A 15,898-nucleotide genomic window follows, 5' to 3' on the forward strand; every position below is an offset into this window, starting at 1 on the left:
AAGGGTGGAGGTGTAAGAAAAAATCATAGTTGAGGGGGGTAGATGTAATTATCCAAACAAGAGGGGGATTTTTGTAATTTGACCATACCTCAGGGGGGTGTTTGTAATTTACCCTTTATTTTATTTATTTAATTTAATTAGTCCGGTGTGGAAAATTAATTAAGAAAAATAAATGAAAATGAAGGGTCCGACCCTTGACCCGCCTGTTTGGATCCATGACCCGCCGGATTTGGATCCATGGGCCTGCCTAATTGTTAAATAAGGAATGGGCCTGTTAATAGAATGTAGATAAAATATAGGGTAAATTACAACTATATCCCTGAGGTAAAGTGTAATTACAAATAAAACCCCTTCTTTTTGAGAAATTACATCCAGCCATTTGCAGTTTGTAAATTTCTTACATCCACCCCTACAAAAGGGTGTTCATGTAAGAAATTTATAAATTGCAGGGGGTGAATGTAATTATAAAAAACGAGGGAGGGGTTTTGTTGTAAATAGACCTTGTCTCAGGGGTTGCTTGTAATTTTTTAATCTAAAATATATAGTGAAATGCATCACTTGTTTTAGTAAACATAGTTCAATTGTTAAAAATATATATATATATATATATAATTATGTATTGATAGGTAAGTAGTTGGATAAGAACATTAGCTTTTGTTTGAATTTTTTTTAAAAGTGATTATGATTTTAGTTTTAATTAATGTATTTCTTTAGTGTTAACTGACATTTTATTTTTTGTTTTTGCTTCTCTCAAAATAAATTAATTTAAAATTTTTAAAGAATCTCGGCAAAAATGTTTTAGAAATTAAAATTGCGTTGGAAATTTGTGTCATTCGTGTTCTTATTAAAATATACTCCGTCCGTTCCTAAATAAGTGTTGTTTGTCACCTTTGCACGAGTCTTGAGCATTTCAATAAATGTGTCTTGATTTAAAAAAAATAAATGTTGTTATACCAAAATACCCTTTGTTTATTATTAATGTAGGAAGAATGTTGAAAAGTTAATAAGGGCATAATAGAAAAATATGTAATTAATATTATATTGGAATTATAAAGTAGCAGATAGTATGAAAAGAAAAATTCTTTACAGTGATAGATAGGGGTGAAAGTCGGATGGATCGGATCGGAATTAGCCTTTTCGGAAAATTTCCAAAAAATTTCGGAAGTACAAAATCAATTCCAATTCCAATTCCAAAATTTTCGGAATCTAAAAATTCATTCCAATTCCAAAAGGCCCGGAAATTTCGGAATTTCGGAAAAAAATCGGAAATCACATAAGCTTTAAAATTTCAAAACTTAGCCGAAATTTTCTAAAATGTTCATAATTTTTCGAAAATAAGAGCATCCACGTCGATAAAAGTAAAACTAATAACTACTAAATTTCAGTTCAAAAAAATAAATAAAAATAAACACATCATAATATCCAATAAAACTTCTAACAACAATTCATTATGTCAAAATCCTAAAACAAAACTTTTAGGTGCATTTTTCGGAAAATAAGTATTGTATAATATATACTATTTATAGGTGTACTTTCGGAAAAAAATCGGAATTTTTCGAATTAATTTCGGAATTAAATCGGATCGGAAATCGGAAATTCCAATTTATTTTATATAATTCCAATTCCAATCCAAAAAAATCGGAAAAATTCGGAAATCAGAATGTCGGAAGTCGGAATGAAAAAAGTTGTTTCAAAATCGGAATTTTTCGGATCGGAATCGGCGGAAATTGGAAAATCCGTTCCAACTTGCACCCCTAGTGATAGATATCGTTGAATGGAGAGAATAGTTTATAAAGATATTTGACATATTTTACAATAAGCTATTTTTTTCTTTTTAATTTTATTATGCAAATACATCGATCTACTAAATTGACCGCTTAAAATCAAAATTTGAGGACATTTGCAAATATTCTTAATTTTTAAAAAATAAATAATTATTTCGAACTTTACTCACAATCAATGATTACTGCGAAAATATCTAAAATCTTAAGTAGTTGATCCAAATTAGTGACCATCTTATTATAATCTGGCAATGAATATGTACACAACTAAGGCAATATACATATATTAATATAAAATTAATTAAAGCAGAAAAGGTCATTTGTTACATGGGACCCAATTATGCATGATTGGTTTCATATTTTCAATTCAATAAAATAAGGAGAAACTACAGATAAATCCCTAATCCAAAACTTGAAACACAGATCAGTCCCTAGGTAGTTTGCCCTAGCATTTCAGTCCCTACTCACACGCCTAACATGCAGATCAGTCCCTAATGTGAATTTTATATATTTTATTATATTTTCTTCTCACTCTCACCCTTTTCTCTCTCCTGCTTTTCTCTCTCTTCATCTTCTCTTTCTTTCTTCTCTCTCTTCATTTCTATCTGCTTTCTTTCTTCTCTATTTCTTCTCCATTTCTCTCCTCTGGTTTCCCCTTTTTTCCGGCGAAAAAATCACTGTAAAACCCACCCACCCCACAATGGCTACAAATGATGTATCTAACGATGTACCCAGTGTGATTCTTGGAAGTTGTCGATACAAAAATCAACTTCACATTATTTCCATAAAAAGTAATTCGACATTAATGGAGATATATGGTGCTATTATCAACAAATGGAATCATATCCATCCAGATGCACTGATCCTCCAATACTTGGCTCCTCGGGAAAGATTGTATGTGACATTGGGCACTGATGAAGATGTGGAGAATATGGTTGCATTGCATCTGATAATGAAGATGAGTGTGGTCGACATTGTCGTGACCTGCAAAGATGAAGCTAATTCGCGTGGAAAGAGGGTTCGCACCGATGGCTGGTAGGTCTCCATCTTTTTCTGTACTGCTGAAATGCATTTCTTTATGGTTGTTAATTATTGTGTGATACATAGTATAAAATATGGCACATAATAGTATCATGCTAATATAAATATGGTATGGACGTATGATACTTACAGTACGTAACCTTGATCTGAGTAGTATGGGTGATAGGTAAATTTGGTACTGCTGGTGGGAAAACATAGTATCATATAATGAGGAAGATAGTACGTTACCTTCATCTGAATAGTATGGGTGATAGGTAAATTTGGTACTGTTAATTGGAAAACATAGTATCATATAATGGGGAAGATAGTACGTAACCTTCATCTGAATAGTATGGGTGATAGGTAAACTTGGTACTATTTGTGGGAAAACTTAGTATTATATAATGGATAAGATAGTATGGAACCAGTGCATTGTTATGATATTTTCATGTACATTGTTATTTGGATTCCACTCTATTGTAATCCATTTTTAAAATTTTTTTGAAACCAAAAGCGGCGATCAATCGATGGAAATCGAGGGTAATCCGCTTGGAAATTCAATTGATGCATGGAGACATTGCATCCGTGGGGAGAATCAGTTTTTTAAAGATCCTGATGATTTTAGGCATATGCTGAAAAACTATTCTATTGCTAATAATCGATCATTTAAGTACATGAAAAATGATCAACAAAAGATCATAGCAGTATGCATTCACGAAAACTGCAAATGGAGGGTTTATGCATCATTGTACAAGTCAGATAAGTTATTTAGCATTCGCAAGTGCAATCTTGAGCACACTTGTGGTGATGCTACTCTTCGTACAAGGGGTCATCCTAAAGCCGATGCTACATGGATTGCCCAAATTATGAAACGAAAATTGAGAACGCAGCCAGCTTACACACCATGTGGTATGTTAGAAGATATCCGAGACGATTATGGTCTGGAGCTTCAGTACTACACAGCATGGAGGGGTAAAGAAAAAGCAATGCGCGATATCCATGGTGATGAGACGACATGTTATGATAAACTGAGACGCTATTGTCGTGCATTAAAAATGCATAACCCTGGTAGCATGGCAGAGTATGAGATTGAACCTGCTACTCAAAAGTTTATTCGAATATTTATTAGTTTTGGGAGTTCTATCTCCGGCTTTCATCGGTGTAGGCCGATGATATGTTTGGATGGGACTCACATTAAAAATAAGTACAAAGGATGCTTGCTTTCTGCTGTGTGCAAGGATCCAAATGATTCCTTGTATACATTGGCATACGCAGTTGTTGATGCTGAGAATGATAAAAACTGGGAGTGGTTTTGCATTAAATTGAAACAAATTCTAGATCTTCACAATGACAATAGATCTTTTACCATTTTCTCTGATCGTCATTCGGGGCTTCTTAAAGCCGTCCCGATGGTATTTCCTACTAGCCACCATGCATATTGTTTGCGACACTTGGTGGATAACTTTAGAACTCAGGTATTTTGATTCTCTTTAATATGCAAATTGGAACGTACCATTTGTCACCTCATGTCATACTTTTGTATAACATGTTTCATACTTTTGTATAACATGTTTCATACATTTGTGTAACATGTGTCATACTTTTGTATAACACATTTCATACATTTGTATAGCATGTTTCATACATTTGTATAGCATGTTTCATACATTTGTATAACATGTTTCAAAATAATATAGGTCCTGAGGAAGTACCCATTGCACAACAAGTCATATTGGGCGAGTGTTTTACATAATGCTGCATATGCTCCTACTCGGCAGGAGTTCGATGCAACTATTTCTCGTATAGTGCAATCTATGCCTCTCGCGGCATCATTTATTTCGAATTCTGATCCAAATCATTGGGCGAATGCCTATTTTTCTGGAGAAAGATGGGGAATCGTGAACAATAATCAGGCAGAAAATTGGAATGGTTGGGTTAAAGATGCCCGATCTTTGCCTGTTCCATCCATGATTGATCACATACGGATCAAAATAATGGAGATGCTAGTTAAACGACAAGGAAAAAGTTTGGCAATGACTGGCATATTGTGCAAGAAAATTCTAAAGAGATTAACAATCAATCATATGGCCTCTCGTTCCTTAAAATATTGTAGATCAAGTAGTACCGCTTTTGAGGTATATGATGAGGACAAGTCGTATAAGGTTGACTTGCAGCAGAAGACTTGTTCTTGTAAAGCATGGCAATTAGAGAAACTTCCATGCAAACATGCATGTGCATGTTTGGAGTCAAAAGGATACTCAGTATATGAGTTTGTGGATCCATGCTTTCATATTGATACGTACAAACAGGTATATCAATTCACGATTAACCCAATTCCCTCGTTTGATGAGGACTTTGACTTGTACGATGCGTGTAATGCTCCGCCCGATGTCTTTGTTAATGCACCTGATTCGAGAACTCGACCGGGACGTAGAAAGACAAAAAGAATTCCTTCACAAGTGCAAACTCGTAAACTGAATTGTACTCGGTGTGGGAAGCCTGGACACAATCGTCGTACTTGCACACAACCAATCTGACTACCAATTTTTTTTAATGTAAATACTGTCTGCATTTGTGTTAATTAAACTAACTAGTCTTGTTTCTAATGTAAATTTTATGTTTTTCATCAGGGAGGACAAGATGGAGGAGAGCTTACATGATTGCCCATTATGTTATTCAAGTGATTGAAGTGAATGAAAACTGGATGTTTGTACTTTATTATTATGTGATTTGCACTATGTTGTTTTGAACTTTGTACTATGTTTCAATTTGCACTATGTTTTTGCTATTTGTAGTTTGTACTATGTATTAGGTACTCTGTTCATTGATGGTTTATCATTTTCAGTCTAATGGTACTATTTTTATTTACACATGGTATTGGATATGAGATAGGATGGTATGCCTATTGTTGGTTGATGGTTTATCATTTTCAGTCTAATAGTACTATTTTTATTTACACATGGTATTAGATATGCGATATGATGGTATGCTTGTTGCTGCTTGATGGTTTATCATTTTCAGTATAAAGGTACTGATTTGATTTACGCATGGTATTATCTATGAGATAGGATGGTATGACTTACTCAATTTATGACCGTTACAATATAGCCGTTGCTTATAATATAGCCGTTGCTTATTGTCAGAACTAGTCAAGTCATAACATGACCATAAATGACACATAGGCTCATTTGTTTCTAATTCATGGCTTCTTTTAGTAGCACCACTCAAATGAGTGGGTTAAAATACAAAAAAGGGAAATGCAAGCGTCTTGATTGTGGGAAGAAAACAATAATCATGGTTTCAGAAACTATTTCGAATCCCGGAAGGTTATTTTACTGTTGCCCACACCATGGCTACTCCCATTGGTGTGAACCATTTGAAGTTGGGCAAACTTTTTCCAACTCAAATCGTGAAGAAAATGAAGCTACAAGTGCGTCGATGAACCAAGTCCATCAAGAAAGTGAAGTGAAGAATTGCAATTCTGAAGGTGGAGTAGTTCATAGTTTGATAGTGTTGAATCTAGTAATATTTGCAGTCTACATGCTATGTAAAACCTATGTACTGTTGTTTAATTAGTGAACATAAGAGTACAATGTATAAGCTGGTAAAGTTTGGGTTCTTCAGCATTTATAGTACGCTTTGTTAACCAATTAAGTATAATGTATAAGCTGGTAAAGTACAAGTGAGTCATCACTATAGTACCATGTGTTCACTGATAAAGTATATGTTTGCCATTCATATAGTATTTTTACACTCTATATATTATTGTCGGGCCAATGCGTCCATATGATCGCATTTTAAGACACAACTCTTCAGTTTTAGACTATTAAGAATGAATGGAGACAATGTGGGAGTAGATCAACATCGACTATGGTAAGAATTGAGGAAAGTATTAGTTTTACACTTGAGCAATGTAGACTTGTATGAATATATTGTATAGTATATGAGTATCATGTATGAAATTCAACATATTTATGGGATCTTGTATTCAAACGCAACAATAATGCTCACCTACCTTAAAATAATCATCTAAAACATAATTTATGCATCTCCCGTACTTATTGATCATTAAAACGTCGATGAAATTGGTACAATTCAATTCATCAAAAAATATAGTACGCTTTGTTAACCAATTAAGTACAATGTATAAGCTGGTAAAGTACAAGTGAGTCATCACTATAGTACCATGTGTTCACTGATAAAGTATATGTTTGCCATTCATATAGTATTTTTACACTCTATATATTATTGTCGGGCCAATGCATCCATATGATCGCATTTTAAGACACAACTCTTCAGTTTTAGACTATTAAGAATGAATGGAGACAATGTGGGAGTAGATCAACATCGACTATGGTAAGAATTGAGGAAAGTATTAGTTTTACACTTGAGCATTGTAGACTTGTATGAATATATTGTATAGTATATGAGTATCATGTATGAAATTCAACATATTTATGGGATCTTGTAATCCAAACGCAACAATAATGCTCACCTACCTTAAAATAATCATTTAAAACATAATTTATGCATCTCCCGTACTTATTGATCATTAAAACGTCGATGAAATTGGTACAATTCAATTCATCAAAAAATATAGTACGCTTTGTTAACCAATTAAGTACAATGTATAAGCTGGTAAAGTACAAGTGAGTCATCACTATAGTACCATGTGTTCACTGATAAAGTATATGTTTGCCATTCATATAGTATTTTTACACTCTATATATTATTGTCGGGCCAATGCATCCATATGATCGCATTTTAAGACACAACTCTTCAGTTTTAGACTATTAAGAATGAATGGAGACAATGTATGACTATATTGTATAGTATATGTGTATCATGTATGAAATTCAACATATTTATGGGATCTTGTATTCCAAACGCAACAATAATGCTCACCTACCTTAAAATAATCATCTAAAACAATAATGGAGACAATGTGGGAGTCGATCAACATCGATTATGGTAAGTTTTTCGTGAATACACATGTGAAGTACGCTTTGTTCATCAAATAAGTACAAGTCTATTGTTGACAAGGTATCTTCGAATGGACTAGAAAGTATTTGTTGCTCAGTTTTATGGTACGCTTATATTCTTTATACAAACTAATTAATCGCAAAATAAAGTACCATGTGTTCAAAAGGCAAGTACATTTCATCGAAACATATAGTACAATGTATACAATGAAAAAGTACGAGTAGAGCTAATCAATAGTATTATTAGCTCTACAACAAAAGGACAGATTGTTTATGGCATAAAAACACATTCACCTGTTCATTAATTAATTACAAAAAAACACAAGAACCCCAAAACACTTCCACTCCCAGTTTTTTCACAATAACGCCATATCTATTTCATATTTAGCTTCCACTTCTACTCCCCGATGCCTCAGAAAGATAGCTGCTAGTTTTGGGCGAAGTATTTTGATATCGCAAGTTTTTGCCTTAAACCAAATTTCTTCACTGTTTACAGCATGACAATATGCCCACATGCAGACAAACAAGCCGCAATCAAGGTTCCCATCCTGCTGCCTGCATCCATGAACCCATTTAGCTTCCGATTGTATCTGCAACCCAGACCTTCTTTCAACCACCTTGCTGTAAAACGAGGCCTACGAAAATAAAATATTATATTAGTCTACAACAATTCGCAAGAATAAAGAATAACTAATTACAAGAATATGGGCTTACGACATAATCCGCAATTCCTGGGAAATTCGGAGAATAGTCTATGGAGTTCCAATGGTAAATACATTTATCTATTGGGTTCAGAACAAGCAGGAACCAGTGTTCACTGGAATTGATAGGTATCATGACAAATGTTTTACTGAAGATATTTGCTGTGTTTAGCTTGTCAAAAGCCATCGTTCCAAAAATAGTAAAATCATTGAGAAGACGATCAAACTTGGCATCGCTCATTCGTTCTACGTCCATCCGAGGTCGCGACATTAACTCTTGCTACGAAACATAATAGAGAATATTAGATAACATTGTAATGTATGCAAAATTATTTGTTAAACCACTATATACCTGGGCAGGGGAGTCAAGGTAATCAATCTCATGTCCATGCTGGGTCATGATAGATTCGGAACATAATAGATTCAAGTACAAATCTATGTGTTCTGCACTCAGCATTTCATCAAATAAAAGTTCGCACATATGCCTTCCCGTCAACTGATGTGGGCCTCTCTCCACAATAATTTCACTACAGTAAGACATAACCACGTACTATTGGATAAGTAAACTTGTACTATGTACAAAGTTACTACATACTATAACATGCAGTAAACATGTACTATTGGATAAGTAAACTTATACTATGTACAAAGTTACTACATACTATAACATGCAGTCAACATGTACCATTGGATAAGTAAACTTATACTATGTACAAAGTTACTACATACTATAACATGCAGTCAACATGTACTATGCATTCACTTGACATATACCATTAAAGACATTAACATGTACTATCAAGGTGGTTGTGCTCTTACCCTAAATCAACACTTTCCAAGAACTGATCCAACAATATCCTATCTTCTTCGGATATTTGGTCACGACGTACGTAGTCATTTCTTCCCCGGTAATAATCGGCATTCTATATAACGAATAAATCACACCAATTATGACAAAAAATAATAATAATGTAATACTAATATTAGATAAAAATACCTTGATCCCAGGGACTGAAACCGAAACCTTGGACACAGGAACTTGTTTACGACCACGTCCTCGTCCTCGTCCTCGCACGCGTGGAACTTTGGCCTTTGACTTTGGCCTTTGACTTTGACTTTCGTCTCCTTGATTTCTCTCTCTTTCTTCACTTTCGTCTCCTTGATTTCTCTCTCTTTCTTCACTTCGTTCTCCTTCACCTTCCATCCCCTTTCCTCCTTCATTTTCTCCTTCCTTTTCCCTTTCCTCTATCTCTGCCTCTATCTCTATCTCTTTCTCTGTCTCCGTCTCTCTCTCTTTTTCTGTCTCTGTCTCTTTCTCTTTCTCCTTCTCTTTCTCCTGCTCTTTCTCTATCTCTATCTCCTTCTCTTTCTCTATCTCCTTTTCTTTCTTTCTCTTACTCTGCATTTTTTTTTCTTTATTTTTTTCTTCTGTTACATTCCCCCTCTTCCTTTTTAAGTTATTCATCATCTGCTGCAACTAAAAAAAACAATAGTACGAAACATGTTATACCATAGTATTATATTAGTTGACATATAGTATGTTCCAATGGGAATGGAAGTATGAATTTTAGGGTTTATTGTATTAATGACTTACAGATGTTGCTTCCACGTCTCCAATCTCATCTTCACTACTCTCAGAACTTATTTCCACAAATCTGTCAGCACTAATTCCAACAACTGGACCAGAAATTACTTCCAAAACCGGAGAAAGCAACGCTTTCTCTTTCGGGTACACAGAAAATGGTATAACCTAATAAACGTAAAAAATTTGTTAGCAAATACCTAATACATTATATATTTTGTAACTCAAAGTGTTACCTGCACTTGTTTTATCTGATCAAAAAGCAACCTAGCTGCTTCTTCATCGATTGGGATTTTGCTGTCTTGCCACCGGAAGAACCGGGGAAATTTGTAAACACTGGTGCTAACCCCTAGTGACGTGATCCTTTCATGCACCCATGCCTGCGTATTTTGGAATCAATATTAATTGGTATATTCAATATAACATAATATATATTCACTATTAGATATCACTTACCAATAAGCCGATAGTGCATCCATCAAAATACTTCAACCCCCCCTTCAGATACCCCTCCATATTCTCAACAAGAATATCATACACCAACTTTCCCCATGCAAAAGACCCTAAAACCTCCAAATCTTCTACATGCGGATAAACCCACCTTTCTAACGTTTTGTTCCCCTTTGGCAGTAGAATAGTATTTAACAGATAAATAGTGTACAATCTGCTGAAATCTTCAACAGATTGTTGATCGGTCATAACTGCATAGGCCTCCAGTTTATAACCAATATATGGCCTCGTCACTAAAGATAACTTACCATCAAAAATACGTGTGATGAAATCAGTGTCTCTACCATCCATATTCACATCCACCGGTACGCCTTCGTACTGCAGCCCTAATACGATAGATAATTGTTGCGGAGTGAATTCCAAGCGTATAGTATTTCCCCCAAACCAGAAGGCCCGATCTTCTGGATTGTACGCTTGCATGAGAGACACAACCCTATGGAAGCTGTGGTTTATTTTAGGCATGTCCATGTAGTGATAGAAGGGATTTTTCTTCAGTATTTCATGATGTTGTTTCTTCATCACTTTTTTCACACCTTCCATAGTTAGGTGAAAAGCGATCGGTGAGCACCTGCAGCCTATTGATAGCTTGCTGCAATCTTCTTTTACAACAATTCCTGCAATTACATACACATAAAACAAATACAATTATAACAAATACAACGTACTATAAAGTTCCACATGTCAATACCATCCGAAATCACTAGTAATACCATTCAAAGGCACTGGTAATACTATTATGGCATATGACTTATACTACAGGACCATCAAACATTATACTTCTAGTACCACAAGTCAATACCATCCGAAGTCACAAGTAATACCATTCAAAGGCACTAGTAATACTATTATGGCATATGACTTATACTACAGGACCATCAACATTATACTTCTAGTACCACATGTCAATACCATCCGAAGTCACTAGTAATACCATTCAAAGTCACTGGTAATACTATTGTGGCATATGACACATGCTACAGAACCATCAAAGATTATACCATCTAAATGCACTATTAATACCATTACTGCGCATGACACATACTATAGAACCAGTACGAAAAATACAATAAGCCTCTTTCCCATATCCTATATGAAACCCTTGTTAGGACTCAAAATGCTTTGGGGACATGCTAATGTCACCGAAGAATAATACCCATGAGAAAACTGTTACAAAATCATGAAATTCGACAACAAATAAATGATCTTTGCAAACCCAAACAACAGAACAACAAATATTGGAACCGATTTAATGATTAGGGCAAACACCGAATAAAGTCGAGGCATAATACCCATGAGTGGATATGTTCAAAATCATGCAATTCTATAACAAATAAACCTTTTTGCCCTGCTTAAGCAACACCCAAATGGGTCTGTTTCCAAGAAAATGAAAAAAAAATAAAAAATCAAACCTTGTTGTTTACCCTGCTTCACCATTGTTTATAAATGGGTTTGTTTATACTATTTTTCTGCGGTTTGTTGATTCTTCGTGTTTCGTAATTTCTTCCTTCTTTGTTGTTTCTCTGTTGCGTTTCTTCTTCGTTTCTTCTTCGTCTGAAAATGGGTATTACTGAACGGTGGTTTTTTCTGCGCCTTTTTAGCTTCTTTTTTGTTGTTTGATTTTTGAAATGTAACGGGCAAAGAGCGTGTAATACAAACGGCGCGTGGGAAGTTGAAAAGAAGTTATGTAAAATTAGTATAAAGTAAAGGGTATTTTCGTATTTGCACATTTTATTAGGGACTGATCTGCATGTTAGGCGCGTGAGTAGGGACTGAAATGCTAGGGGAAACTACCTAGGGACTGATCTGTGATTCAAGTTTTGGATTAGGGATTTATCTGTAGTTTCCCCATAAAATAATGAGACCAATGGATAAGGTATATGCACTTTTATAGACCCTTTTCTCTTTCTTTTAATCTTCAATTTATTTATTTTTTCTTTTCTCTAATTGTCAAAACAATCACGAATAAATTAATTGTCTTTCGGTTCGGGGGGTTTATTATAAACTTGACATCGTAAGAGTGGACATGTAATATAATACATAATTGATGTGTGAATATAATTAATTATCTAAACATGAGGAATTTTTTCGTAATTTGACATTACCTTAGAGGCGACCGTAATGAATTTGCCCGAACAAAAATAATGAAATATTTTATACATTAAATTATTCAATTTTGACTCATATTATCGATCAGATTAGATCAGACCTCGTTCGAACCTCGATTCAATTGCTAATCGAACCATGGTGAAACACTAGGTTCTAGATGTCACTTATTGTCCTTTCTCAATAATGACCAATATATCACTTTCAATATATGAGAAAACCAAGTCGACTTTTCCAATAAAACAATAGCCATAAATAAGCCATGAGCCATATTGAGTCACACCTTATCTTTGTTAGTCCCCCAATCATGTAATATTTACCATCCAACCTCAATTATTTGTAGTTGGCATATATTATATAGAGTAAATTACACATACATCCCTAAAGTATGCTAAATTAACTTTAATGTCCCTGCAGCATTGGTAATTACAACCACACCCCTGAAATAATTACCGGAGCCAAGATTTCATGTTCTGACGACCGATATGCACTATATTTGTTTTCCGCGGGGCCACTAATGCTAACATAAACGAAAAATTATAAATCTTATATAAAATAATAAGAATTTAAGAAATGTTAGGAGATCCATGTCACCCCCTACCTTTATGTCGTCTTCACCACTGCCTGAAACTAATAGTCCGTTATAATCTTAACGGAATAACTTACTCGATGCATTATTCTGTCAGGGTTTCTAACAATGTTTTAGGGGTGTGATTGTAATTACCGATGCTATAAGGACCTTAAAGTTATTTTAGTATATCTGAGGGGTGTAGGTGTAATTTACCCTATTATATGTGTATATGTATGTATCATGTGGCTTTTACGTGTATATTAATATATATATTTCTTTTTTTTTTTGGAATTTTGGGTGGAGGGTCTTATCTTATCATTAATTATATATTGTCCCTTGGGAGAAGAAAAGGTCATATTTAATTGAGCCACTTCTTCTTCATGAAAACCCTATATATATACACACAGAAACACCATTTATATAGAGAGAGAAAATAAAGTAAATAAATACGCAAAGAACATACAGAAGAGATTAATAAAAAAAAATTTATTTATTTGAAAAAAATAAATATATAGAAATATGCAGAAGCTGGAAATGTGTATAGAGGTGTTGAAGTTTGCGATCGAGTTCGTGATTGTTTTTGTTGAAGCGGTTGGATCTGTTATTAATCAACCCAGTGATTCTTCTTCACTGTCTACGGTTCCTAATCATACAGTTCCTTACATCGGCCTTCTTCCTTGAATATATATTTCTTCATTTTTTTTATTTTTTTTATACGAGGAGAAAATCATATGTATACTCTTTTCTGGTGAAGTAGACAAAGTTTTGTTAGAGAAGAGTTTTTCTGATTTGATTTAATACAGAGAGTTTTTTTGTAACTGATTCTGATTTGTAATAATTAGTTTCTCAGTTAATAAATATTGAAGAAAGAATTTATTTATTTTATTTTATTTTTCATGAAATTAAGTTTGGTTTCTGGTGAATTATTTGATTTTTTTTCTTATGGAATTATTTGATTGGTTACTGCAAAAATTATGCAGTCTATATAAACAAAAGCATCAAAGGAAGAAAGGAAACTCATAATTGAGTAATTTAATTAATAAAATAAAAATAAAAGTAATTATCACATTATGATATAATTAAGTAATTTAACCACCTCTTTTTATTTTTGCCTCTTGATTTTGGTAAATTCTCAAGTTGGAGAGTTGACCAGAAACCCGATTACGATTCACATAGATAAAATTGTGTGACGTGTCGCATAAAGTGTCGTGTATTATTGGCTCGATGATTACCCTCTAACGTTTAAATTAAATCACATATTGCAAGTACAAATTGAATTTTTTTTAGTAGAAGTTGTAAAATGATGAGAATGGAGTTTTTTTTTTTCCTTCAACCTAACTTGAAATTAGGGCTAACTACAATTTATTAAATATTAAAAGAAAATAATAATTAAAAAAAAAAAAGAAATTGCCTGTCGGGCTTCCAATGAAAAAGGGTGATTATATTATTTATATATGGACCCTTTTTCAGACAGCAAGAAATTGACTTTGTACATTAATATGAAATAAAAAAATAAAATATTTTTTTTATTCTTCTCTTAATTATTAGTCCTCACGAGATTTGCATGGATAAATTATTGGTAATTAATTAATTATGCATAATCTTGCCTGTTGTTGTCAATTTGATATGCCCCTTGTAAAATAATAATAATGAGGTATAATATTGGAATATTCAGCGCGCGCGCGCGCACACACATATATATATATATATATATATATATATATATATATATATATATATATATATATATATATATATATATTTTGTGCCTATCTGATTGATGAAACTTGACTTTCAAACATGGTCTTCTTGCTTCATTCTTGATTGGGTTCTAACTTTTAAACGCGGTTCGCTCAATAAAATATACTAATACGATCAAATTAGAACATGAGTTAGACAGTTATTAAAAATGGAGTAGTGGTTAATTATTTCACTAACTCATTAATCCACTATCTTAGTGCTTGTTGGTTCGATTAGCATGTGCAGGTAGTGGATGCGTTCGGGAGTCTACAAGGCAAATCCACAATGCAAGTTTCATGCACAGATTTCATAAGAGAAAAGTGAGAGCATTTGGAGAGAAACAAAAATTAAAATTGAGTCTTTTAGACCTATGTTGTAAGTACTCATCTTGAGTACATAGCTTGTGAGTTTAGAAATCTGTGAGTCTGAACTAAAGAAGCTAGACTCGACAGTACGAATGATCTGTGCATGATACCTTCACAATACGAAAATTGTTTACTTCTTCATATCTTATGAATTATCGTAATACCGTTCATATATGAATTTCGTCTAGCAATCCACAAGTATTTACTTGTGGGAATTTATGATTCTTTGTATTTATTTCATTGCATGTTATGTTAAGTGTCATGTAACACTTCACATAATAGCTCTGTTTTAATTATTTCTACGAATTCAAGGCCGTTGGTTTTTTTGGATAATAAATTAATACAATTCATGCTTATCTTATTTGGAAAATAAAATGTCTTGCAATCTAAAACAACTCAATCGGCCCAATTTTGAGCCTCGTATCTCTTGATTAATTCATGTAGCGGACATAAGCCCACTCATAATTCTACATTATATAACTATTTATTTTCAATTAATTAGAATTTTCAATTTTTAATGGAACTAAATTATTTTTCAAAATT

General features: G+C 33.6%; 3 protein-coding genes across 4 annotated transcripts; 2 read left to right on the top strand and 1 right to left on the bottom strand.

The window, feature by feature from the left end:
- The first annotated feature begins 2,175 nt into the window (after nucleotides 1-2,175).
- On the top strand, nucleotides 2,176-5,669 carry LOC148765100 (uncharacterized). Its single transcript, XM_088814110.1, has 2 exons — nucleotides 2,176-2,816; nucleotides 5,432-5,669. The coding sequence occupies exons 1-2, from the start codon at nucleotides 2,482-2,484 to the stop codon at nucleotides 5,487-5,489; spliced, it is 393 nt and encodes a 130-aa protein (XP_088670236.1). The 5' UTR covers nucleotides 2,176-2,481; the 3' UTR covers nucleotides 5,490-5,669.
- On the top strand, nucleotides 3,104-5,407 carry LOC148765101 (uncharacterized). The gene is made up of 2 exons (XM_088814112.1): nucleotides 3,104-4,276; nucleotides 4,499-5,407. Exons 1-2 carry the CDS (start codon nucleotides 3,329-3,331, stop codon nucleotides 5,336-5,338), a joined length of 1,788 nt encoding a protein of 595 aa, XP_088670238.1. The 5' UTR covers nucleotides 3,104-3,328; the 3' UTR covers nucleotides 5,339-5,407.
- Nucleotides 5,670-7,744: 2,075 nt separating the features above from the next.
- Nucleotides 7,745-12,121, bottom strand: LOC148765102 (uncharacterized). 2 transcript variants are annotated; one of them, XM_088814105.1, is made up of 7 exons: nucleotides 10,523-12,121; nucleotides 10,303-10,446; nucleotides 9,482-10,234; nucleotides 9,304-9,407; nucleotides 8,837-9,011; nucleotides 8,498-8,764; nucleotides 7,745-8,418 (listed from the first exon to the last, which is right to left on the bottom strand). In XM_088814105.1, the coding sequence occupies exons 3-7, from the start codon at nucleotides 9,950-9,952 to the stop codon at nucleotides 8,140-8,142; spliced, it is 1,296 nt and encodes a 431-aa protein (XP_088670231.1). In that variant the 5' UTR covers nucleotides 9,953-10,234; nucleotides 10,303-10,446; nucleotides 10,523-12,121; the 3' UTR covers nucleotides 7,745-8,139. The 2 variants fall into 2 exon arrangements, with proteins under 2 accessions (XP_088670231.1, XP_088670230.1); XM_088814104.1 differs by having other exon boundaries at nucleotides 10,303-12,121.
- Between the last annotated feature and the right edge of the window lie 3,777 nt (nucleotides 12,122-15,898).

The sequence above is a fragment of the Erythranthe guttata genome, chromosome 14 (assembly GCF_056151865.1).
Source record: "Erythranthe guttata isolate IM_541 chromosome 14, IM_541, whole genome shotgun sequence".
Classification (NCBI taxonomy): domain Eukaryota; kingdom Viridiplantae; phylum Streptophyta; class Magnoliopsida; order Lamiales; family Phrymaceae; genus Erythranthe; species Erythranthe guttata.

Bases quoted from the DNA above. Each gene is read 5' to 3' on its own strand.
- LOC148765101 (XM_088814112.1), top strand. From the start codon at position 3,329: ATGGAAATCGAGGGTAATCCGCTTGGAAATTCAATTGATGCATGGAGA. The intron at 4,277-4,498 runs GTATTTTGATTC...AAAATAATATAG, and splicing joins TGGATAACTTTAGAACTCAG to GTCCTGAGGAAGTACCCATT.
- LOC148765102 (XM_088814105.1), bottom strand. From the start codon at position 9,952: ATGATGAATAACTTAAAAAGGAAGAGGGGGAATGTAACAGAAGAAAAA. The intron at 9,408-9,481 runs GTATTTTTATCT...TTCGTTATATAG, and splicing joins TTTCAGTCCCTGGGATCAAG to AATGCCGATTATTACCGGGG. The intron at 8,419-8,497 runs GTAAGCCCATAT...TTATTTTCGTAG, and splicing joins CAGGAATTGCGGATTATGTC to GCCTCGTTTTACAGCAAGGT.
- LOC148765100 (XM_088814110.1), top strand. From the start codon at position 2,482: ATGGCTACAAATGATGTATCTAACGATGTACCCAGTGTGATTCTTGGA. The intron at 2,817-5,431 runs GTAGGTCTCCAT...GTTTTTCATCAG, and splicing joins AGGGTTCGCACCGATGGCTG to GGAGGACAAGATGGAGGAGA.